The following is a 26304-nucleotide window of genomic DNA, read 5'->3' as shown; positions in this document are numbered from 1 at the left end:
AGGCCTCCTGGGGATACCACTATAAAAAAAAACGCGCCATGCTATCTACCGCTAGGTGGTGTGGAAAGGATAGCACTGATAATCATCTCCGCGAGGAGAACGCGTGATGAAAACGCGCATTTATAGGGTGGTCGGTTATAAGCTGCCCACCCGAAGTGTGAAGGTAGATTGGATTAAGATAAACATAAAAGTCCCATACCGTGTTGCAAGATTCGCAATGATTATCGAGTTATTAATGACAGAAATCTGAGGAGTAGAAGCGCGCCGACATAGCGGGAAGACGAGGGGAATGACAACGCGCCGTATTCGTTGTTTTATCTCGTCGGAATTACGTCTCGCCACACGCCGCCCACAGTTGCTGGGCCGAGTGGGCCGCGCCGTAGCCTGAGCAGCTGCAACGTTTCTCCAATCATCTATGCCGATGCGCTCCCACTCCTCAAGATTTCTGTCATTAATAACTCGATAATTATTGCGAATCTCGGTAAACGGTATGGGACTTTTATGTTTGTCTTAATGTAATCTACCTGTCCACTTCAGGTTGTAAACTTATAACCACCCACTCTGTATATACAGAGTGTTTGATAGCTGATCATGCAGACGAAAGTTGGAGATAGATTGGGTGTAGCCGAGAAGAAAAGTCATGTACTATAATGTCAAATTGGCAATAGTTACCGAGTTATTAATTAAAACATGTGAGCCAACGAGCGCGTAGAGAGCGGAGGGCGGCCGCAGTAAGCCCGTAGACATTTGATACAGGCGGAGTCAGTGAGTGTCGATAGGCAAGCGCGCGCGGCGAAGAGCAACGTAAGCGACAAGAGGCGATCGCGCGCGACGAGGAGCGAGCGAGCTTTTTCTTTATAGCTTTTTCCTTATAGCTCGCTCGCTCCTCGTCGTTCGCGCTCGCTCGCTCTTCGTCGCGCTCGCTCGCTCCTCATCGCGCGCGATCGCCTCTTGTCGCTTACGTTGCCCCTCGCCGCGCGCGCTTGCCTATCGACACTCACTGACTCCGCCTGTGTCAAATGTCTACGTGCTTACTGCGGTCGCCCTCCGCTCTCTACGCGCTCGTTGGCTCACATGTTTTAATTAATAACTGGATAACTATTGGCAATTTGACATTATGGTACATGACTTTTCTTCTCGGCTACACCCAATCTATCTCCAACTTTCGTCTGCATGATCAGCTATCAAACACCCTGTATATATATATATATATATATATATGAGTACGTGTATAGATACATTAATTTATTGTTATTAAAAATAGAAGCGGTCCCACCACCGCCCCCGTTATATTTTTTTAAATATAACGGTCCTCTTTATTGATGTTGCAAAACATGTTATCTATTTATATGTACTGGTTATTATTATTTAACTAATTATTCATTATTTACTGATTTCTCTTAAGAAAAGTATATAAATATCCTTAGCACCTCTTGGCCATTGTCTTTTCTTAATTTGCGTATCATGAATTTCGATCCAAACATTCGAAGTCCCTGCTCTACATATACTTGTGTAATGACTATTATCGATATTTGATCCGTGATAAAATATGCATTCATGACCTTGTAAAATTTACCAGCTATTAATACTTTAGTTGTTGGAACAGCATTCAAATTAATTGTATGCTTTTTTACCAATTTATCATCCTGTAATGGAAATAGTATATGTATAGCAATTACTTTTTTAGTTAATATTAATTCATTTTGAAACAACATATCATTTCCTGCACAATGTTCACATGATTCATTCAATAATTGATACCAATGTCCGAACGTAATATTTATCAAATCTTGAAACTTGTAACTTTTATTTTTTAGATTATGAATAGGAATTGAAATAATTATGTTATTATTTGTAGTACATTTTGTATTATCACAAGATTTACATCGACTTGTAGTATTTACCTTATATTCAAATAAATTTCTTATATAATCATAGTTTGCGCAAAGAGCTGTAAGAAATTCATATGCATCACGTTTTTCCTTACTGGAAAAATACTCTCCTAAATGTTGCCGTATCATGTATGTATTCAAGTTAGCAAACCCATTTTCATATTGATGTGCTAATTTACCTAAAACATTTAGTTTATCAGAAATGAATTGTTCTCTAACATCATCTAAATGTAATAAACATTGCAGTATTGCATTTGCATAACATGAACTTTATCAACATTTTGAAAACCTTTTATAACCCACGCAATATTTTGTCGAGTTTCTTGACGTGGTTCTTGAACAGAAGAAAATATGTTTGACAACCCCTGCTTAAAATGTCAGATAGAAAACGAAAACAAACTATAAAGATTCTATGTGACTTCAATAGTAATTTATGTGGCTTATGTCACACTTTCTATAACGAAAGAAAATTTATCATAACGAATGTAATTTTATGATAAATTTTTCTAATGTAAACACAACGATAAGGAATCAATAGTCTTTTATATTAACATCAAACACATATCATTTTTAATATTGCAAAGCGCTATCAACAGCTATATATATCTATGTGAAAGAAACAAGGTTTCCTTTTATATAACATTAACGAAAGGTAATTTATAATATTCTATCGTAGCTTTATCACAGATTAATACTTATGACATTGAATTGAAAATTCACGATTGAATTTATCATTTCTTTTAATAGATCAACGATATTTATTATATATGTCCAAATATAGGTTATACTGTTGCATATCAATCGGACAACTTACAAAATTACGTATAGAAGTGCTATCGTTTCTTATCCGGAAAATACAAAGTTGGCTCTGCTGACAAATCACGGAAAGGATACTAATGATATTTTATCAGAATTTCATCAAATGGTATTATCTATCTATTTCAATCACGATTTCACCATAGAGTCTACCTTTCCGTATGCGAGATTCATCACGAACACGACGACGTTTCGGAAACGAATATCACATCTGTGAATGAATCGGCTCGTATGCACAAAGACGCATAGAAGTTCTATCGTTTCTTATCCGGAAAATACAAAGTTGGCTCTGCTGACAAATCACGGAAAGGATACTAATGATATTTTATCAGAATTTCGTCAAATGGTATTATCTATGTATTTCAATCACGATTTCACCATACACTCTACCTTTCCGTATGCGAGATTCATCACGAACACGTCGACGTTTCGAATACGAATATCACATCTGTGAATGAATCGGTTCGTATGCACAAAGACGCATAGAAATTCTATCGTTTTTTATCCGGAAAATACAAAGTTGGCTCTGCTGACAAATCACGGAAAGGATACTAATGATATTTTATCAGAATTTCATCAAATGGTATTATCTATCTATTTCAATCACGATTTCACCATAGAGTCTACCTTTCCGTATGCGAGATTCATCACGAACACGACGACGTTTCGGATACAAATATCACATCTGTGAATGAATCGGCTCGTATGCACAAAGACGCATAGAAGTTCTATCGTTTCTTATCCGGAAAATACAAAGTTGGCTCTGCTGACAAATCACGGAAAGGATACTAATGATATTTTATCAGAATTTCGTCAAATGGTATTATCTATGTATTTCAATCACGATTTCACCATACACTCTACCTTTCCGTATGCGAGATTCATCACGAACACGTCGACGTTTCGAATACGAATATCACATCTGTGAATGAATCGGCTCGTATGCACAAAGACGCATAGAAGTGCTATCGTTTCTTATCCGGAAAGTTGGCTCTGCTGACAAATCACGGAAAGAATACTAATGATATTTTATCAGAATTTCGTCAAATGGTATTATTTATGTATTTCAATCACGATTTCACCATAGAGTCTACCTTTCGGTATGCGAGATTCATCACGAACACCTCGACGTATCGGATTTGAATATCACATCTGTGAATGAATCGGCTCATGCACAAGATGCACAAAACGCATAGAAGTACAATCATTTCTTTTCAAAAAATAATAAAGTTAATAGATTACAGAAAAAATACGTATACAATTTTTTTTCAATTTTTGTCGAGTGTTGCTAATTATGCAATATATACGTTCATTTTTATGACCGTTTAGGTAAATGTTTTAAATTATAAGTTGTTGAGCCGGACCTTAGTGTAGTAGTCGAAGTCAATCAATTAATAAAAATGCAGTTTATGATATAACATTCAAACATTGTTAAAATATGTAAGTATGTTTTATTATAAAATAATTACAATTATTCTGTTAGTAACTATGGTATTTTTTATTATAGTTGTAGAAAAGTAAATAAAATGCATTGTTCTACAAATGCTATGTGTTGATTATAAGAAAACAACAACACTAGCTATTTTGACAAAATAACCTTTTTAATACGCAAGTGACAGGGACATCGTTCCAGCGAACCGTATAGTATGCCGACTTTTTTGGGTTTATATATTATAAACGGTAATAATTATTGAATTTCAAACACATTTGGAGGGATACACACGTACATGTTATCTTTTACATCTATATATACTACTTTACATTTTATTGTTTCCAAAGGCACAATCTTCCTGATTTGTGACGTATTTCTATTATTTCGTACACGCATAATATGAGTGATATTATAAATCGGCTCTACTTCATACTCTGTAAGTAGCAAGTAACATTTATTTTTAAAATAAATAAAACTCAATATTTGAGCTATAGCGGATGATTTTAGTTTAATGACAGTATCGTTATGTTTTTGTGGTCGTTCATACAAGGTACTGTGGAAAATAATATTATTATAAACACATCTATCATATATTTTGACGATATCTGTATCATTTTCGAAACTAATATTTCTTTTAACAAAAGTTTTTAAATCTTCAAAACCGATTTTCTCTCCTATTAGGACAGCACCACATTCACTTATGTTATGTTGCATTACTAATTTTCGGGGAGTAAATAAACTTTTACAATAAAGTTCACATGTTTCCTTCTTATTATTTATTATAATATTTCCAAATGTATTTCTTTGCAACGTTTTCGTTGCTATTTGAAAAAGTAGTCCATTAGGGCCATGGATATTTTGTTTCAAATGAAAAATACCATTTTCATACGGAAATGCGGAGGTAGCCCATAATGGACCACTCATACGAACACTTTGAACTACATGTAACAATGAGTGAATATTAAAAGTCATAGCGCCTTTATCATATAAAATTTCGGTTTCTCCAACAAAATGTGTTAAATCTATGTCACATTGTTTCAAACCTTCTTCTGAAATACTTTGCGAAAGAAGAACATTAATACTTCGTACTAAAAGTATAAACGAAGCTAACGCATTATCATTTAAAATACCTGTGAGACATGGCACACTATAAAATAAAGTCCATGAACGCCATTCACTCGCCTTAAGTTTACCTTCTTTCAACGCTCGCGGTAAACGATGTATTTCTTTCGGAGGCTTTATATTCAATAACCTTTTATCAATACAGTCTCGTTGTTGTCGTGATAAATAAAATGAAGAACTAGAAGAGTTCCATTCAGCCCACATTTGACGCACAGCTCCTAATAATACACCGTGCATATATTCAACAGGAAATCCCCATACACAATCAAAATATTTCTATTTTGTCAACACGGAAGGACCTTTAACACCATTAACTGCTCTTTGTGTATGCTCAACTTCTTGTATGTCTGTTAGATATTTTTCATGATTTCTTTGTAAATCGTTTTCTGTAAAAGGATATCGCATAGAACCATAAATATGTTCGCCATTTGCATAGCACCAACTACAACCAAAATACCCATTAAATTGATATCGATTCTGCATTATAGGGCGAGCGACAGAGTCTACTGAGGCGCATAAGGGCCGTAAAACAAATGTAATGTTCTTATTATTGTTATCCAATATGGTGATACCATTGTTAATTAATTCTTCTATCTGTTCAATGAAAGTCTGTAAATATAGATTCATAAAGTCCACTTTGGGTTCTTTTTTACCCATCCATAAACTTGCTAAGATTAAAGTTTTAAATCTATATTTGGGTGGTATCTCATTTAATAGTACAGGATGGGCCAAATACTACTTTTACTACTGTTGAAGACAGGAAAACCATCTGTATTAAAGTTAAAAGTTAAAACTCTGTATTTTTTATTTTGTGCAATATCTTTGTACAAATGACAATCGTATACATCCGAAATATGATTTGTTTCCTTCAATTTAACGTTTACGTTATCCATATTATTCATCAAAATTTCTTGCATATTTTTATCTTCTAATAAAGTACGTATTTGATATTCAACATTAATAGATAAAAAATAATTTAAAGACTTACTAGAAATTTGATATCTTTTTCCACACTGATGGCACGTTGCATTTTTATTTTTACTAATATGAGTTTGAGAGAGTAGATGTAACAATACCTTATAACATTGTTCACAATAAAATATATACGATATGGTGTCATTGGGCGGATTGTACTTTTTCGATATTGCATATTTAGTAATATTAACATGACTAAATTTTGGCCCAGCTAAAATTTTGATCAAATTCAATAGAGCATGTCTAGATTCATCAGAATGGTGATAACGTAAACATAAAGCATGGACCATTATATATACTTGAGAAATTGACAAACCGGCAGCTTCAAACATGATAGTATCATCATTTGTACCATAATTCTTGTTTGAAGTTACAAACAAATTAAAATCATCCTCGGTAACAAAATTATTATTCTCCATTTCATCATTACAGGACATATTTCTATCACATTCTTCTTTTTCAGAGTTCTCATCGTGTATAATTTCGTTCCAATTTCTAGTATCTTCATTTTCATTTGATGAGACATCAATTGCTGTGGTGTTTAACTCATATTGTGACCTCTGATTTAAATCTGTCAACGTCCCAACTGCTTCCTCATTTCGCAGTTCCGAATGTTCCAATATGGTATTTCCTGTGTGTTATTATAAAGTGTATTATTATAAATGTTATTGCATGGAATTGATTACACATTACTAAATATATACAGTTTTAATTCCAGTCTTAATTATTAAATATACATCCAAATATATACTAAATATATCCAAATATATAAATATTCATTACTCAGATAATCGAATAATATGAATGACACTATTCACACTATTTGTGGCATAAAATATCTGAATACCCGGATAATATCAGTGACAAATTTTATTCGTGATGAAATATTATATTCGAATGTTCTACGATCTGAAAAACGATGATTCGGATTTAAATCGTAGCATATACGCAAATATATATACAAATTTACTAACCTTTTGTAACATGTGTCATCCATCGTTGATATGTTTGACGATTCACTTGCGATGCTCTAAACTCTGGTTCCAAAAAAGCTTTGTAGCTCTTCTTTTTCTTGGAGTTTGACATGTTGAATGATGTCAACTATGCTTAAGACGATCTTGAATATAAGATCCGTCTATAAATAATAGATGCTAAATAAGAATAGAACAATGTCGCGAGCGTTACAAGTATGAAATGGAATACACTTTAAAGCCAGTAGGTCTGTTCGTTTTCGCTGCACTGCTGAACTGGTGCAATAAGTGAGACAAATATGGATTTTTTCACTCTAACTTATTACACTAGTTCAGCAGTGCAGCGAAAACGAACAGACCTAGTAGCACATTAAGGGCACAGTTTAACTACATACAGTTACGACAGTAGCTGTCGGTTCCTTTTTGATGTCAGTGGTCATTGATCAGCCATGTTGAGGGCTGTACGGGCGCTCCATTTGAACGATATCAAAGGACTCACGCAAATCTCACGCAAAATATTTTTAAATTAGATTAAAGTTATGTATAATTTGTAGTATACAACTATATATTGATGTAAATTTACTTTTCATTTTTAATATCATCATATTTCAGGAATGTATTAATGGAATTAAAAAACAATATACGGAATGCCTGACGCATGACACGCAATACCGTCTATGAAGATAAATAAGATCAAACTAAACAAAAAGTTCTCTACCCTTTTGCAAACGATCACATATATTTTTTATTATTAATTTAAAAAAAAAGATACATTACATAGGAAATAATGACAGAGAACTTTTATGAAATTAAATCTAATATATAAGCATATGACAGTAAACGTCGCCATAAAAACTCATATGTAATGTATGCCGCATGATCATTCACGAATCTTATTTAATACATAACATATATATACAGGGTGGACCATTTTAACCTTTAATGGAGAATAACTCGACCGGTGAGCGAAATAATGAAAAAAGTTTCATACAAAAATTGTTGGACAAGGAGGGGGACGTATGACCATATCCTTGAATTTGACCTTGACTTTGACCTTAGGGGTTATTTGAAGGTCAAATAACATTTTTTAAATGGAATTGCCTATTTTTGACCCCGGATTTGGAAAGAGCGGGAAATTTTAGAATAGGATATGGTATGATCGATAAGATCAAATGTCATGTTTTGAGGTCATTTCAAAGTCAAAAGGAACTTGTACATGTATTCATGCGAAAATCGTATCTGTATACGGGGATTTCTAAATTATCTTCTACACTTAGCATTACCCAGAGACAACGACGTGGACGTGGTAGAATTCTGCCTCTTTCGGGGTGCTTGTTTAGAGTGAGTCCCCTTGCCTCTCACTATGCATACTTTGCTATTGTTAATCTAGCTATTCAAAAGGTTTTCGAAAGTTGCACCGTTAGCATTTATGCAATAATTGAGATTTCCTTCTTTGGAAATGGGCCACTGTGCTGAGCAAGACATTTCGTGGAATCGCTTCACAAGCTCGTCTTATGCGATTTTCCATATCTTCTCTTGTTGTTGGTTCTTCTTTGAAAACAACTTCTTTCAAATAGCCCCAGAGATAAAAATCGAGTGACGTCAAATCAGGAGAACGAGGAGGCCATGCAATCGGACCCTCTCGACCAATCCATCGGTTCGGGTACCTTTCATCTAAAAACCTCCTGACTATACGTGCAAAGTGCGGTGGTGCACCATCCTGTTGGAAGAACATCCTTCGCCTGGTTTCCAAGTCTACGTTCTCCAACAAATGAGGCAATTGGTCTGTGAGCAAATCGAGGTACGTATTTGCATTCACAGTACGTTCGAAAAAGAATGGACCGACCAAGTATCCATTAACAATCCCGCACCAGACATTGAGGCTCCAGCGGTGTTGATTGTCAATCGCTCTATGCCAGTGCGGATTGGTATCGGACCAATAATGGCAATTATGCCGGTTCAACTCCCCTGTGTTCTTGAACGTCGCTTCATCGGAAAACATCACAAATCTAAAAAAATTAGGGTCCCGATCGATCTGCTGTAAGGCCCACCGGCAAAACTCGAGGCGTCGATCAAAATCGGCAGGTAATAATGTTTGGGTCAAAGTGATATGATAAGCATGGTACTTCCGAGCCTTCAAAATCCGCAAGATTGTGGACTTCGGTATTCCTGTGGATACCTCCAGTCTACGGCTCGAAATATGAGGATCAAGATAGACCGATGCCAAAATAGTCAGCACTCGAACGTTATTCTCGTCATATTCGTGATGACGACGTTGACGTGTCATTTGCCCAGTACGTGCCCTCGTGGTCAAATTTCTGATCGTCACGTTACACGGATGTCGTCTCCTCGGAAAGCGCTGAGCGTAAAGTGCTGCGGCATTCATATAGACACCTCGACATTCTCCTAAAATATAAATCATATCAACGATCTCATTGAGTGTATAATCTCCCATTTTAATCACACCAGATCTCTGCTTATTAATACTAAGAGACAAGCTGTATGATAATAATTGAGTTTTATCTCAATGAACAATATTTATTATACTAGCTTTATAATAATTATTGTTATAATTATTATTATCAATATTATTTTTGGGCGAATAATGATAATAATAACAATGATAACACTATTTTGTATTCTCAGTGAATAATTCCTTGCGAGTGAAAAATGTGAGCATTACCCGGAAGCGACGTGGACATATTGTCTTTCTCTGCGTGCTCCTACCGGCCACATGTGAATGCCGCAGCACTTTACGCTCAGCGCTTTCCGAGGAGACGACATCCGTGTAACGTGACGATCAGAAATTTGACCACGAGGGCACGTACTGGGCAAATGACACGTCAACGTCGTCATCACGAATATGACGAGAATGACGTTCGAGTGCTGACTATTTTGGCATCGGTCTATCTTGATCCTCATATTTCGAGCCGTAGACTGGAGGTATCCACAGGAATACCGAAGTCCACAATCTTGCGGATTTTGAAGGCTCGGAAGTACCATGCTTATCATATCACTTTGACCCAAACATTATTACCTGCCGATTTTGATCGACGCCTCGAGTTTTGCCGGTGGGCCTTACAGCAGATCGATCGGGACCCTAATTTTTTTAGATTTGTGATGTTTTCCGATGAAGCGACGTTCAAGAACACAGGGGAGTTGAACCGGCATAATTGCCATTATTGGTCCGATACCAATCCGCACTGGCATAGAGCGATTGACAATCAACACCGCTGGAGCCTCAATGTCTGGTGCGGGATTGTTAATGGATACTTGGTCGGTCCATTCTTTTTCGAACGTACTGTGAATGCAAATACGTACCTCGATTTGCTCACAGACCAATTGCCTCATTTGTTGGAGAACGTAGACTTGGAAACCAGGCGAAGGATGTTCTTCCAACAGGATGGTGCACCACCGCACTTTGCACGTATAGTCAGGAGGTTTTTAGATGAAAGGTACCCGAACCGATGGATTGGTCGAGAGGGTCCGATTGCATGGCCTCCTCGTTCTCCTGATTTGACGTCACTCGATTTTTATCTCTGGGGCTATTTGAAAGAAGTTGTTTTCAAAGAAGAACCAACAACAAGAGAAGATATGGAAAATCGCATAAGACGAGCTTGTGAAGCGATTCCACGAAATGTCTTGCTCAGCACAGTGGCCCATTTCCAAAGAAGGAAATCTCAATTATTGCATAAATGCTAACGGTGCAACTTTCGAAAACCTTTTGAATAGCTAGATTAACAATAGCAAAGTATGCATAGTGAGAGGCAAGGGGACTCACTCTAAACAAGCACCCCGAAAGAGGCAGAATTCTACCACGTCCACGTCGTTGTCTCTGGGTAATGCTAAGTGTAGAAGATAATTTAGAAATCCCCGTATACAGATACGATTTTCGCATGAATACACGTACAAGTTCCTTTTGACTTTGAAATGACCTCAAAACATGACATTTGATCTTATCGATCATACCATATCCTATTCTAAAATTTCCCGCTCTTTCCAAATCCGGGGTCGAAAATAGGCAATTCCATTTAAAAAATGTTATTTGACCTTCAAATAACCCCTAAGGTCAAAGTCAAGGTCAAATTCAAGGATATGGTCATACGTCCCCCTCCTTGTCCAACAACTTTTGTATGAAACTTTATTTCGCTCACCGGTCGAGTTATTCTCCATTAAAGGTTAAAATGGTCCACCCTGTATATATATGTATGTATGTATGTATATTATCCTAAATAATTAATATCTTAAATATGCAAAAATAAAATAAATTATATTTTTTATTGAATCATTATGAATCTTTGTATTGTACAACAGCATAAATTGTTTTATTTATAATAAAACTTCTTTAGATGCCAAGATACTTCGGTTTTGCCCTAAAATAATATTAAATGAACTATTAATAATTATAGCAAGAATAGCAATTAATGGCAATTAGTAAGCATCTTATTTCCAACTTAAAGTAATCCAGATTTACATTAAAATATAAATATAGTGCAAGTGACGTTAATAATTGATACAAATTAAACTCAACACACAATCAAATAAATTAATATGAATTAGAAAGTAAATAAAGATTAGCAAGGAAAAAAAGGGTAAAATACAATAGAAACAGTTTAAATGAAAAAATATTTAAAAAATATATGAAAGCAAATAACACAGAGAGTAACACACAGAGCAAGTAACACAGAGAGTTCAAAAAGAACTTTATTTTTACATGCAAAAATATAAACGCAATATGTTATATAATATATAGAAATATAAAGAAGATAGAAGAATGTTCATTAAGGTATTATATTTAAAGAACAAATAAATGAAATAATTAAACATTAAATTATATTTAATTGTGGCTTAAAATTATCATTTTTTGTGACCTATTTGCAGTTTGAATTTTCTGTTTATAAATTTCAAAGTATAAAATAACCTGACTCTACAATATAATTTAATTAAATATTGTATTGGGAATTGTGGACAGGGATGACTAAATTTAATATTATTGCAAATACATATTAAATTATGAATAATTTTTGGTTGTACTATTAACTCTTTAATATTATCGAAAAAACTGTATTCTAACTTTTTTATGTATTCAATAAACTCGTCATTTGGCATTAATAAACTGCCATAGAGGTTTTCTTCAGTAGAATTATATGCTCGAAGAAAACAATAATATGACGTGCTGTCTAAATCAATATATTGTTTTGCATACGTTAAGCAAATATCACAAGAATTTTGTCCTTAATAATTTTTTCCGAGGTAAATTTTTTGATAAAATCAAATCTGTTTGTGTTTTTTTACTGCGTTCAGGAATAGATAATCCTTCATCTGCAAATAAATTTAAAGCTATATGCAGTTTCATAAAATATTACAATGTGATAAAAGTATTTCCTTTTATAACAATTACCTATTCCTTTCTGTATTTCTGTTGGTACATAGTTTGAAGTACTAGGTTTTACATCATCTAGAATGGCTGATCCTATAAAACAAACTGTAACGAGGCGCAGATGCACCTCTTTACTACCGGCCCGACCGACCACCTGTCGGACCGAAGAACGGCGCTTTGCGCCACCCTAAAATATCGAAGACGATCGCGCCGCCGTTATCACGCGCCGCCGTTATCACACGCCGCCGCTATCGCGCGCCGCGGCGATCACGCGCTGCCGCTAGCGCGCGCGGCCGCGATCACGCGCCGTCACCGTGCCTCGCGCCGATAGGCGCGCCGCTCGATCGCCGCCGTATCAATCGTAGCGCGATCAACTATAAAACGGCGGCGATCGAGCTTCTAGTCACCAGACCGATCCGTATCGCCGTTCGATCCAGACGCTCTATGCTGAAGGAAAGAAGATCCGGACCGTTTCGCTCTGCCTTCCGCTTTCCGACTACCCGACCGGCGACTAAGAACACGGGATTGTGCGTCCGCATTCTCGATCGAGCGTTCTCGATACTTGGCCGTCTCCCGTCTTCCTGGGCTCGTGTGTACGCGTGCTCAGTCGAGCGTACTCGACAGTCTATCACCGTTACCCGCCGCCTTGAGCCAGGGATTCGTCCGTCGGCGAACTCCGCTGAGCGTACTCAGCCTTTAGGCGATCCGTCTAGCGACCAAGAACCCGGGACGGTGTGTCCGCCGTCTCCGCTGAGTGTCCGCAGCACTTGGTCGCTTTCCTCCACGAACGTAGGGAAAAGGGAAGGTGCGTACGCCTCCTCTGTCGAGAGTCCTCGGCCCCGACGGACGAAATCATTTCGCGTATCCCGCGACTCGCGTGCGTGCGTTCGACCGAGAATCGAAATCTCCGGTCCGGCGACCATTTATACGCGAGCGATTTCGAAGCAAGTATTGGGCGATAATTGTTCGAGACGCCCAGCGTCGCGAAGCGTGACCGATCACCGCGTCGTTACCGTCGTTACCGTCTACACGCGTCGCGTAATAGGCCCCGCCTTCCGCACGGCCTATCCGTCTGTACGAGCGCTTGTACCGCTCACCGCACCGCACCGTACCGTACTGACGCGCCTTATAGACGCAACCCGCGACACCGCCTTCGGGGCCGAACTCTTGTACAGAATTAAGTATAGAATAAAGCTAACGTATTTATATTATTCTCAAACGTCTCGCTGCTTTCCTCCTCACCGAACCCGGACTCCGACGAGCCTTATCCGCGCGAAACGCGTAGCAGCGACCGAACCGCGGAGTTCGGCCGTTACAAAACATATTACTTTTTACACCATAAATAACAATTGGAATAATGAAACATATGAAAAATATAATGAAAATATATGCACATATGTATGTATATCTATACAAAGAGACAAAAAAGAAGAAAGAACAAAGAGACGGAGGAAAGATAAAATATAATAAAACTAATTTTGGAGTAATATTTTGGTCTTAAATAACTTACCTGCTTCTAATGGTTCTTGGCAATTAGACTGAGACATTGGAGTAGTTTTCCTCTTTTGTGTATTACACTCTTTTATAGGAACAGCATACGACTGAAGCCTGTTTCGTAAGTCATTAAGAAACATTTCTTGTGAGAAATGTATAGCACAAACACGATAATTTTTATACAATTCCTTACATGTCTTCTTTATTAAATCTTGACGCCCACAAGCTTCCACCCAAAATTTACTCCTATAACAATTTTTTTCTTTTAATTTTTATTATTAAAGAAGTTGAGACTTTCATATATCTCATATAAAGAATATTAAATTCCAAAATAATTAAAACTAATTATTTAAAAGCTGTAAAATCTCTAAATATTTACATCATCGTGTATATCTTTTATAATAAATTCTTGCATAACCTTAACATATCTTTTAATATCCTTAGGAAATCGGAAAAAGCTAATTTTATTTCCTGTTCCTCTACAAATATTTTTACATGTAAAAAAAGAACAGGAATTACCACCTCTGGCATTCATTTTATGTGGATAGTACACAAATACACTTAGATTTTTAATTTTTTGCTTTTTCACATATACGTTTCACATATATATTACATGTTTTCATTTATTCACATGTGACTTCGTAATAACAGTCCGCCATGTTCTTAGCCGTACAGTCAACGCATGCGCAAAAGAAAATCGGACCTCTAAATCGGACGACTGTCGTAACTGTATGTAGTTAAACTGTGTTAAGGGTGCGTTCCGTTTCACGTATATGCGCGCATTTTTTATAGTATATGTAACATAAACTATAAATAAATGCGCACATATGCATGAAACGGAATGCACCCTAATAGTTGGCTGCGTTCTGATATTTATAACCTATACTGAAAATCTACAGTTTGCGTATATATTATAGATTTCCAGTACCGGCAGTGAATATCGGAATGCAGCTTATATTTATATTCTGATTGGTCCATTCCTAGAATGGACAAGTTCGGAACGAATCAGAGGAGACTAGTCAGCTGATGCAGTTAGCTGTTCTTTCTCTTTCTCTCTCTCTCTCTCTCTCTCTCTCTCTCTCTTTTTCTCTCTTTCTCTGAGGCTCTTTAGTACTAGTCTCCATTTTGCAACAGTCCTTTCTTTACAATCTTTCGTGAACATTCAACATTCAACGTCGATCAAAAAGAAATTACAATCTCAGTGTCAGTTTCTTATGTCAATGTTTCGTGGAACTAAACGGTAAAAGAAGCAAAACAAAAAGTTAAAACTTATTATACTTATAGAGTTATTTTGTTGAAAACAAGTTAATTTAATAATAAACAGAATATTTAGATAATAAGTAAAAAAAATAATAATAATTTTTTTTATTATCTTCGAGATAGCAGAATGTGCTCTTTGATACTGAATCCCAACCATGGATCTTAGAAATAAGCCGAGGATACCGAGGAGCGAAGATGATTTAATTTCTTGTATGTGTCTTGCGTACTTCAGCTACCTATGCAATAGTAGAAAGCGAAAATACTGTTTTATTACATCGACTGAAGGCTTCGTTACCAGTCAATATAAAACAGAGACAGAAAACAATAAACAATATTCGTGCTCTGTACTACCCTGAAAGTATGCAACATATCTACAAAATGAAATCATCCCCACTCTTGGGGATTCTCGACTTACTTCTGAAATCCCTGATCCCAACAATAGTACAAATGATTGGGAATGAAAGCGATTACATTCTACATTTGGCTATCTTAAGTACTACAGTGCATATAATAATTTGTCAAGTTTGTACTAATCTGATATCTATTTCAGAATAGTATAATCAGATTGTAGAATGTTTGCTTACGTAAAATTTGAAGATGGCCAGAGAACGATTGTAAAAACGTCGGATATAAAACATTTTAATGCAGAATGTATAAATCGATCGAAAAAATATAAGGTCCGTTGGAAGGATGATATACTTCATGATGCATTAATCATCGATATAGGTGGTAAGTACATTACATAAATATATACGAAATATTTTACATTTCATTCGGAAGTAAATAAATAAATTTATCAACGTAGTATATTTATCAACATAATATATCATCAAATATTAATACTTAGATAACTCTACCTTATTTCTTTATATACAGAATAATAAAGTGGATCAATTAGTATAAAGAAGACACGTTGTTACTATTTACAGAATCCATACAATTTCTAATATGTAATATGTAATTATATTAGTAAAAGGCAACAATATGTTTTCTCTACACACATTGATTCTTCCTATTGTTCTGTGTACAACAGTATTAGGGCACTATTGCCAAAATATGAATAGTTTACGAGATATATTTTATTTCAAAAAATGCAATGAAGTATAAAATACATAATATATATAAAATATATATATAATATATTTTATGTATTTATAAGATATATATATATAAATTATATTTTTATATATATTTTATATATTTATTAAATATAAATAAAATTATTTCATATATTTATAAAATATATATATGTTCCGAATTGGAAAATCATATCGGCGGTTCTGCGTGCTCATTAAAATCGTCCAGCGGATTCTCGCGGAGCGTGTGCTGGACGCCGGTAACAGCGAGTCACCGCTCGGGCAAATCACCCATGTTTACAAACGAATTATTTGCTCGATCTTTGTCTTGCCGCCTGGTATTGTCTCGGCGCGTTACACTGTCTCATTGTGTCGGTGACAATAACACTCTTTCCATCAGAAGAAACGTGCGGCAGTCTAATGTCTCATGACTAACGGCAAAACAATGTATTTACCGTCAAAATCTTTGTGTCAGTCAAACAACGATGTGTACAAATCTGCCAATCGGCTTGAGCCGCATCAGCGATATAAAATTATAAATATCACGATCGATATCATGACAATAGATTTCAGCAGAATCCGGCTGTCGAACTCATTTTCTCAAGTTCCGCTCGGCTACCGTAAAATCTCAACAACGCGTCGCTCTGGCGCGTGATTATTTTCGCCGTCTCGTTCTTGAAACGCGACTTCATTGTTCGCGATCTACAAGCCGCTGTATTGGGTCAACGCTAATAAACGCTTCGTACTCGGAGACTCGACCACGTTATTGTCCAGAGAACCGACCGGTCCTCTCCTTTTGGCTGATTTCCGTCGGCTCCAGTCGTACTCGCTCTCGCGCCCAAGATTTGGGCGATCCCGGCGTTCAACGGGTTAACTCTCAGATTCAACCCGCAACAATATAAAATATATTTTTTGTATTCATAAAATATATATAAAATATTTTTTATATATATGATATATTTTGCACATACGATAAAATATTTATTGTCAATGAATGATATCTGATGCATGAAATATATACTATCTAGAACGCGCACTGTTTCTTGCATATTGTCGGCAGAGAGAGAACATGTCTGGCAGTCTCGAGCAGCATTCTTTCCTTCCTAAATATTGTAATCGACGCTAACAGATTTCATGCAGGCTGTTATCAACTTTTGATATGTAATAGGCAATACATTTATTGTAAGATCTAATACATCAGGTCTTGCTGCTAAATTGCCATCAACTTTACGACAGAGTCTGTTATCGGAAACTTTTTCTGCAAATTTGCAGCAAAAACCGCACAGAGCGATAAATTTGTAGCGATAAATTGACGGCAATAACCGAAGAAACCTTGGTACGCTGCTATATTTGCACGGATTTTGCTGCAAGTTGCCCAGCAACAAACCTTGTTGCTAAAACCGTACCTGCATGCGGACACAAATGGCTATCGTTTTGGCATGAGTTTCTGATCGAATTTGCTGCAAAATTGCGCACACTTTACGATCAATTTCCTTACTGAGTGTCTAGTATAATATGAATCAAAATTGCTTGGGAAATGAAAATTACTTGGGAGATCATTCTTGTAACTTTTTTACAATTTTATTACTAACTTAATAGAATTGTATCTTTTCCTCCTCATTCTTACCCTTTGATTTCATTGTGAGCTGAACAAGGATAAGAGAAGAATCAGGGACTCTCTCTCCGCCCGCAGTCTTCAAGAGGCTAGTGCGTGTTTTAATATATATTTCAGCGGTCAAGACCCATGTACGACTAGAGCGAATCAGAAGAGACTTGGTCAAATAATCTAGTTTGCCATTCTGTCTCTCTGAGGCTCTGTAGCTGTACCTCTTCCACTAATTGTTGTACATATTAAGAAACTAAAATTGTACAAAAATTGTACAATATATCTTTTATTTGTATAAATTAGTATCGACACATTATAAATAGTAAACAACAAGTGGAAGAAAAAATTGCTAGTAAAAGACCACAAATTCCCCTTTTCAATAAATGTCAGTCAGCATCGGAGAGTGAATTAGAATCGAGTATAAACGAGGTATGAGCTGTGATATATATATTCCTTTTAAAATAAGACATTTCATAACAGATTTTATAACAGAGATTGTATAACAATTCGTACATATTTCAAATTTTTCAGAAAGAAAATGTTACCGATAAAATTGAAAAAAGGCTAACACATATTTTAGACTCTAAAAATGTAAGTAATAATATTACTGAAAACAATAGAATTAAAATGATAGAATAAAGATAATAATCCAATTCTTAAATTTACAAAAATTATATTATGTATAAACACTTTTTGTAGAATAAAGTCCCACAAACTATGAAAAAGGATACAAAAGAAATAAAAAAAGAATATAACAAAACTCGCAAACAAGGCATTTGTACAGGTAACACACACACATACATACACACATACGCAGATACATACAACAGCTATATTTTATAATGCATACAACAGCTATATTTTATAAAGCATTACTTAATACAATTGATGAAATTTGTCACCATTTCTTACTTTTTGCAAATCTAGTTGCAAATTCTATGTTTCCATAATGTTATACGATGTACAGCGTAAGAATTACAGTATCCTGTGGACAGAAGCCAAAAAGTTATTATTTTTAATAATGCTGTTTGATAAACTTTGTAGAGTTCGCAACTAGACTTGCAGAAAATGAACCAGTGACAAGTTCTAATATATCAAGTATACTTGATATACTAGAACTTGTCATCGGTTCATTTTCTGCAAGTCTAGTTGACTGGGTGGTTATACTACTAAAACTGAATAATGTAGCGCCATAACCCAGATTTCGAAAAAATTTATTTGCTTGCTTTTTGTCAGAAAATCATCAAAAGTTTTTCCCGATTAGATTACTTGCATATTTCTAACGATTTTTGTATGTATCACGTAAAATGGGACGCTATGTATGTGGCTAATCAACACACATGTCTATACAAAGTATATAGAATTTTCTGGGTGTTGTCTGAATATTCTATTGTAATATACAAATTCGTTGTTTGCCAGAGGAATAATTGTAACGAGAATACAAAAGTAACGGATTTTGAAATAAACGAAGAAAGTTATATAATAAAACAAAATAAATTACAGGTTGAAACTTTGAAGAAACAGGTAAATTATAGATATTTTATTTATGGTTAAATTACAATTATTGCAAAATTAAATTATTGACAATTATAAATATTTAGTTACACGATTTAAAATCAAACAACGAAATACTTCGTTCAGAAAATTTCAAATTGAAGTAAACCATACGAAATAAGGATGATGTCTTTAAGGATGTAATGGGATTAAATATGTCACTGCAGAAACATGTAATAGATGATTTTAACGAACTGAAAGGTACATATATATATATTAGATTTTTCATAATTTTAGTGATAATAAAAAAAATTTTAGTTTGTTATGTACTATTTTCGTATAAACATTGCAGCTATTGTAAGAGATTTATGCAAAAAAAATGCCGAAAGAGAACATACAAATCCCGGTGAATTACCCGTAGGATACAGGAGTGTAGAAAAAAATTTGGTACTGCCTTTTTATCAATATTAATATTTAGGGCGTCAGTTATAAATCTTTGTCTCTAGTATGAGCTCGTGAAAAGGGAATAATTCAATTTAACTTTTATTCATCTATGAAATTTTAAATTTTTCATGAGTTTAGTAGAAAGAGATGATCAATCCCAGTAATCTTTTTTTGATAATTTATTTATTTATTTATTACTGTATTTGTTTAGATGTATCTTGGCCATGATGTTTGGATAACACATTGTCAATATGACAGTATTGCTGCAATTAGCAAGTCATGTGCAATGTTTGTAAAAAACATAGCAATTGCTGTTTTCGGAACTACCGTATTAAGATGCAGTTCAGTAACAGGGACACAATCTAATAGGATAAGAAATAAAAGTAAGAAACAACCCCGTCCAAATTGAATCCAACTAAATTGTTAGCTATAAAAGGTATTATCATATTATAATTTTTCTTCATATTTTAGAGAGTATGAGCTGTTGTAGAGAGCAGCTTTCCGAGCTTTGTAGAAATGTAGAAAACTGATGTTTAAGTTATAAAAAATGGCACATTTTATAGCAGTGATCCGTTATGTATAAAAATATATGTATAATACATATTATTCGTACACTCGTGAGCATGGATTTATCTTAAACGACATTTGATGGTTAAGCATATAAGTTGGATATCCTGTTGTATCTAACAGAATCAAGACACATGATTAGCTCTTCAGCCTATTCTGCATTAGCCCGGGTCTACAAAAGATTACTAAGGTTTAAGCTTTAAATAATTTATCAATTACGATTACAATTACGTACTCGAATATGAGAAGAATAATGGACTGTGTCAATTTCTTAAAACTTACAACTTTACGACACCTTGCGGCTCAGGATGGAGAGGAGGAGGTCGTAGCTACGGCCAACAAAGAAATGGAGGAGCTCCGAGAGGAGCTCAGGGTGTTAAGGGTGAAAAACAGAAGCCTTGAGGAGGAAGCAAGGGCGAGGGAGATTGCCGTGGGACCTTCACCATCCTAACAAATTGCGGCGATGACATACGCTCAGGCGGCCGGAGGCAGCGGAGCATCGGCTGCGGAGGAGGTGGCTCGCCCAGCCCCATCACGGGCGAAGAAGCGAAAGATAGCCCAGCGAAGGGCCATTCCGGAGAGCTCCTCGAGCTCATCAGAGGAGAAGGAGAGGGAGGGTCCCATCGACAATATTCCATCGTATGATGACAATTTGCTGATGGACGCCCCAGCTCCCGTCCTTAGACCCCCCATCAAAACGGTCCGTAAGGAATTAGACGACAGTCTTGCACACCTCAACTTGAGACCTGAAGAAGAGGCTGCGTATAAAGTGATCTCGAAGGGGATTAATGACCAACTCGAATGCAGAGGAAAAGTGATGTCCGACAGGGGATTATGGACACCCAGTGCAGAGGACCTGGCAAGGGCACTTGCCCCCCTTGCTGCGACCTTCCCCGCTATGGAGAGGCCCGCCCTCCAGGTTGAGGAGGCATCTGTCCTCCTGGCTGGGGAGACATCTGTCCCCCCGGCTGGGGATGGGAGCATTAGGGAGAACGGGAAGCAGAAGAGGGAGAGAAGAAGGACCGCGACCGAAAAGAAGAGGGAACAGAGGAGGATGTAAGCGGCGTGAAAGAAAGAGGAGCAGCGGATGCAGGAGCTGCAGATGTTGAGGAGGGAGGCCCAGGAATCACAGGCCATAACTTTGGACCGAAGGGCGGCCTTCCCTCCCCCTAAGGAGACAAAGAAAGCCTCCTCTAAAGTCGGTGGAGGGGGAAATAGGAGCGGAGTAAGAAGGATACGGTAGCGGATCCTGGGAGGGGAAAGCCTCCACAGGCAATCCCCCCCGCAGTCACTGCCCAGGCCTCCGTGGCCCCGGGTTCGGAGGCTTGGAGCAGGGTTGTGGGTAGGAAGGAGAAAAGGAGGGAGAGGCAGGAGGAGAAGAAGAGGAGTGGACCGATCCCTCCTTAACCGACAGCCGGCCCAAGGAGGGGACCAGCAACCGCGGCGGTGGTGCCGAGGCCGCCCGGATCGGCAACCATCACTATTGCGTGCCCGAGGGACACGTATGAGAAGTTTATGGTCGAGGCCAGGCGCCGGATCAGACAGGTGAATGTGGGCATACCGGGGGGCCTTAGAATTCGTACGGCTCGCACCGGAGTCCTTCTGATCGAGGTGCCTGGCCTCGACGCCGGGGCCTCCACCGACCGACTTGCCGAGGAGCTCGGCAAGCTGGCGGCGGAGAAGGGCCCTATCGCATCCAAAGGCCGGTGAAGACCGCGGCGCTGCGGCTCAACGGTCTGGATGCGACGGTCGGGGCCGATGAAGTGATGGCCGCCGTGGCCTTCGCTGGGGGGTGCTTGCCCACGGAGATTTCCGGGGGCGAAGTGCGACCCACCCAGCGGGGAACGGCCATGGCAGTAATGCGGTGCCCGTTGATGGCGGCCTCGAAGGTCGCCGTCGCGGGGCGGCTCCAGGTGGGCTAGACCCGAGCCGGGGTGATGCCCGCTCGCGCGGCGCTCTGCTTCGGTTGTATGGAGCAGGGCCATGTGCGTGAGCGGTGCAAGAGCGCCGTCAACCGCAGCGATAACTGCTATCGCTGCGGTATCCCCAGCCACCGCGCCAAACAATGTAGGGCGGCAGCGGCACACTGTCCCGTGTGCGCTGAAGCGGGCAAGCCGGCCGGTCATAAGACCGGCGGACCCGCATGCAAGCCTTTAACGAGCAGGCAGAGAAGGAAGAGGAAGACCAACAGAAGGAAGAGGCAGCCCAGACCCAACCCAGAGGGGGAGACGGCGAATGCCCCCCTCACCCCGGCGAAGGATGATGGGAAGGACCGACAGGTTCCCCCATGGACGGCCGGAGTGAAGGCAAGGGAGGAGGTCAAGCCGGCCTTCTCCCCCACGCGGGATGAGGACAACATGGCGGTGGAGGCGGTCGAAGATCGTACCCTGGACCCCGCCGCTCCTATGGAGGAAGAGGCACTGCCGTAGAGGGAGAAGAGAAAGAGGGGAGCCCTAAAGGCGGCGACATCGGAGGAGAGGAAGGCGGCAAAGGAGATGGAGGACAAGGAGCCAGCTCCCTCCCCCGGACAGGAAGGATAAGGTGAGAAGGTGGTGACTGCAAAGACTCCACCCCCAACAACTGTAGTAGGGGAGTCGGAGGACGCGCCATCCTCGGCCCCCCTTTGTAGGCTTCCCTGCTTCATATTCCCGAGAAGAGGGGGAGGCAGAGGTAGGAACCCCCCAGATAGGAACCTCCGAGGAAGCCCCCAAGGAGGCATTAGAGCAGACTGCCACCACGGAGGCATCCGATATGGAAGCCGCCACCACGGCAAAAGTTCCCCCAGAGGAGACGGAGACGGCGCTGTCGCCGCCCGATACCTCCTCAGGGGGAACGAAGGAGGAACGCCCGGAGGAGGCGTGAAGGCCTAGCTTTCATGCCCCTCCGGGTATCCCAAGCCAACCTAGGCAGAGGCACCCGTGCCCAAGATCTGTGGATCCACAATCTCGCGGAGATGGGTGTCGGCCTAGTATTGGTCATAGAGCCGCACTTCCCGGCCGGGAATCCCGAATGGCTGGGTAGCAAGTGCGGCTTAGTAGCCGTGGTGGCTAATCCCGCAACGGGCGCCCGCTCCTGCAAAGTCAGGAAGAGGGGGCGTTCATATGTGGCTGTCGACTGTGGGTCCATCACTGTGGTGGGGGTATATCTCCCCCACCACAGAAATAGAGTAGGCCTAGGCGAGCTTGCCCGTGTTGTGAGGGTCCTGGACAGAGTCGGGGATGTGGTACGGCAGTGCCAACCTGTAGTCGTCGCCGGGGATTTTAACGCCGACTCGAATGAGTGGGGTCGCAGACCCCGGCAAAGGGACTCTTGGAGCAAAGCCGTGGCCGATTGGGCGGCGAGATTGGGCCTCGTGTTAATGAACACAGGGTCCACCAGCATCTTTCTGCGGCCGGGGAGAGGAGGTCATAGACCTGACGTTGGCCTCTCCCTCAGCTGCTCGGGAATTCCGGGAGTGGGTGGTGGAGGAGGAGAGAGAGTCGCTGTTGGACCACCGATACGTGACGTGGGCTCTCCGACTCCCCACCTCTCACCGGAGGCTGGACCGCCGCTCGGGGGAGGGGGACTTTCCCCACCCCACAAGATGGGCCCTCGGTCGACTTGACGCGGATAGGTTTCAGGCGGCTGTCCTCACGGCGACCTGGCACCTCGATCAGAGGCCAGGTACACGGGACCCTCCGCTCCCTCTTGAGGGAGGTGGTGGGCATCGTGGCGTCGGTCTGTGACGCCGCAATGCCCCGGTCCCACCCCCGCCGGCGCCTGGCTGCGTACTGGTGGACGCGGGAGCTCGCGGAGATCCGCGACTCCTGCGCCAATGCCAGACGGGTATACACCCGAGCCCGGCGCGACGGCTGGGACGTCGCGGGGACGAAAGAGGGCTACCTCCGAGTGAGGGAAACCCTCAAGGCCGCTATCGCCGAGGCAAAGGAGGGAGCCTGGGAGTGCCTGGTGAGCTCCCTGGACGAGGACCCGTGGGGGCGCCCGTACAAACGGACTGTCGGAAAGATACGTCCGTGGGCACCCCCACCGACGAAGTCCATGGATCTTCAGGACCTCAGGGGGTTCCTCGACACCCTCTTCCCGAAGGCTGAGGGGCCCCCCCCAGGATCCTTGTTCCTGAGATTCAGGACGGGGACTGGAACGAGGATCTGGGGATCTCACCAGAGTAGTTCGCCGGGGCCAGGAAGAGGGCCAAGGGCAAAGCCCCCGGTCCCGACGGAATTCCTGGTCGCGCCTGGGCTCTCGCCCTCGGCGATGGAAGCCTATTTGCGGCCACGCGGGATGCAATAGAAGGGTGCCTAAGGGAGGGAGTCTTCCCCCAGGAGTGGAGGAGGGCCAAGTTGGTCCTCCTCCCGAAGGAGAGTAAGGTGCCCGGCGGGGGGCCGGCCTACAGGCCGATATGCTTGCTGGACGAGGCGGGTAAGATGCTGGAACCCATCATCGCAGACCGCCTCGTCCAGCATTTGTTCCTGGAGGGGCCAGACCTCCACGGCAATCAGTACGGATTCAGACCCGGACGATCTACGCTGGACGCACTCCAGAACGTCCGGGACCTGACCCGTACCGCTGTGGAGGAGGAAGGCGGGGTGTTACTCGCGGTATCGCTAGATATCACAAACGCATTTAACACCCTGCCTTGGCCGGAGATAGGACGGACCCTGGAATAAGATGGCGTTCCCATCTATCTCCGGCGCATCGCGGCGGCGTACTTCAGGGACAGAGACCTCGCCTACTCGGGGAGAGGCGGGGTCCAAGGCCGGCGGCAAATGAAACGCGATGTTTCGCAGGGGTCTGTCCTGGGCCCTCTGCCATGGAACATCGCGTTCGACCGGGTGCTGCGATCTCCTCCTCTGAGGCTGCCACGTAGTCTGCTACGCATACGACACGTTAGTGTTGGCTGAGGGAGAGGATTGGGGGGAGGCTCGCCTCCGAGTGGAGATAGCTTTATAATCGGTGGTGGGAACCATCGGTGACCTCGGGCTGAAAGTGACCCCCCAGAAAACCCAGGCCATGTTATTTCATGGACGGGGTTAGGGGAAGCCGTGAAGGGCCCAGGTCCTGGTGGACGGTGTCCGCATCTGCGTCAAGTCCACAATGAAATTTTTGGGCTTGACGCTGAACAGCCGGTGGGAATTCGGACCACATTACAGGTGCCTGGCCCCCCGGGTCCGCAAGGTAGGCACGGCCTTGGCCGGCCTGATGCGGACCCAGAGGGGCCATGGATGGCGGGCACGCCGCCTGTACGTGGGCGTTGTGCTCTCGGTCGCCCTGTACGGGACGCCTATATGGGCGCCCCGATTCCTAGCCACCAGCTGCAACAGGAACCTGCTGCGGCAGGCCACGCGGCTGGTGCTGGTGAGGGCAATCCGGGAATACGTGACAGTTTCGTACACGGCGGCGGCCGCCCTGGCCGGTTCCTCCCCAGTGGAGCTCCTCGCCAAAGAGAGGTATCTCCTCTGGCGCATAAGGGAGCTCCGCGAAAGAGAGGAGAAGCTATCGGTCAGGGACCTGAGGGCCCTGAAGACCTAGGCCGGTGACCGGATCCTCGATAAGTAGTCGGCCGAATTGGCCGATCAGCGTGGATTCCGTCGCCAGACAGTCGAGGCTGTCCGCCCCTGCCTACCGGAAATGGTGGGCAGGAGGGCGCGCGGACTCTCTTTCCACTTGGTGCAGGTACTAACGGGGTATGGATGCTTCGGAGAGTACCTGCACCGAATAGGGAAAGAACTCACCATCGAGTGCCACCACTGACCGGAGCCGGAGGACTCGGCGCGG

General features: G+C 41.0%; 3 protein-coding genes across 4 annotated transcripts; 2 read left to right on the top strand and 1 right to left on the bottom strand.

Annotated features, from left to right (window-relative positions):
- Positions 1 to 4787: 4787 nt before the first annotated feature.
- LOC105182600 (uncharacterized) lies at positions 4788 to 7694 on the bottom strand. Of its 2 annotated transcripts, none has more exons than XM_025303990.1 (4): positions 7212 to 7535; positions 6554 to 6868; positions 6251 to 6448; positions 4788 to 5871 (listed from the first exon to the last, which is right to left on the bottom strand). In XM_025303990.1, the coding sequence occupies exons 1-4, from the start codon at positions 7321 to 7323 to the stop codon at positions 5861 to 5863; spliced, it is 636 nt and encodes a 211-aa protein (XP_025159775.1). In that variant the 5' UTR covers positions 7324 to 7535; the 3' UTR covers positions 4788 to 5860. The 2 variants fall into 2 exon arrangements, with proteins under 2 accessions (XP_025159775.1, XP_025159774.1); XM_025303989.1 differs by adding an exon at positions 7604 to 7694 and having other exon boundaries at positions 4789 to 5871; positions 6251 to 6868; positions 7212 to 7372.
- A 14772-nt stretch (positions 7695 to 22466) lies between these two features.
- On the top strand, positions 22467 to 22958 carry LOC112589679 (uncharacterized). Its single transcript, XM_025303980.1, has one exon. It carries the CDS (start codon positions 22467 to 22469, stop codon positions 22956 to 22958), a length of 492 nt encoding a protein of 163 aa, XP_025159765.1.
- A 2665-nt stretch (positions 22959 to 25623) lies between these two features.
- LOC105180505 (uncharacterized) lies at positions 25624 to 26058 on the top strand. Its single transcript, XM_011136593.2, has one exon. The coding sequence runs from the start codon at positions 25624 to 25626 to the stop codon at positions 26056 to 26058; it is 435 nt and encodes a 144-aa protein (XP_011134895.2).
- The last annotated feature ends 246 nt before the right edge of the window (positions 26059 to 26304 follow it).

This window comes from Harpegnathos saltator, unplaced genomic scaffold (genome assembly GCF_003227715.2).
Source record: "Harpegnathos saltator strain DR-91 unplaced genomic scaffold, Hsal_v8.6 scaffold580, whole genome shotgun sequence".
Lineage (NCBI taxonomy): Eukaryota > Metazoa > Arthropoda > Insecta > Hymenoptera > Formicidae > Harpegnathos > Harpegnathos saltator.
Note: the sequence above shows the minus strand (reverse complement) of the source record. Positions and strands in the feature narration are given on the sequence as shown.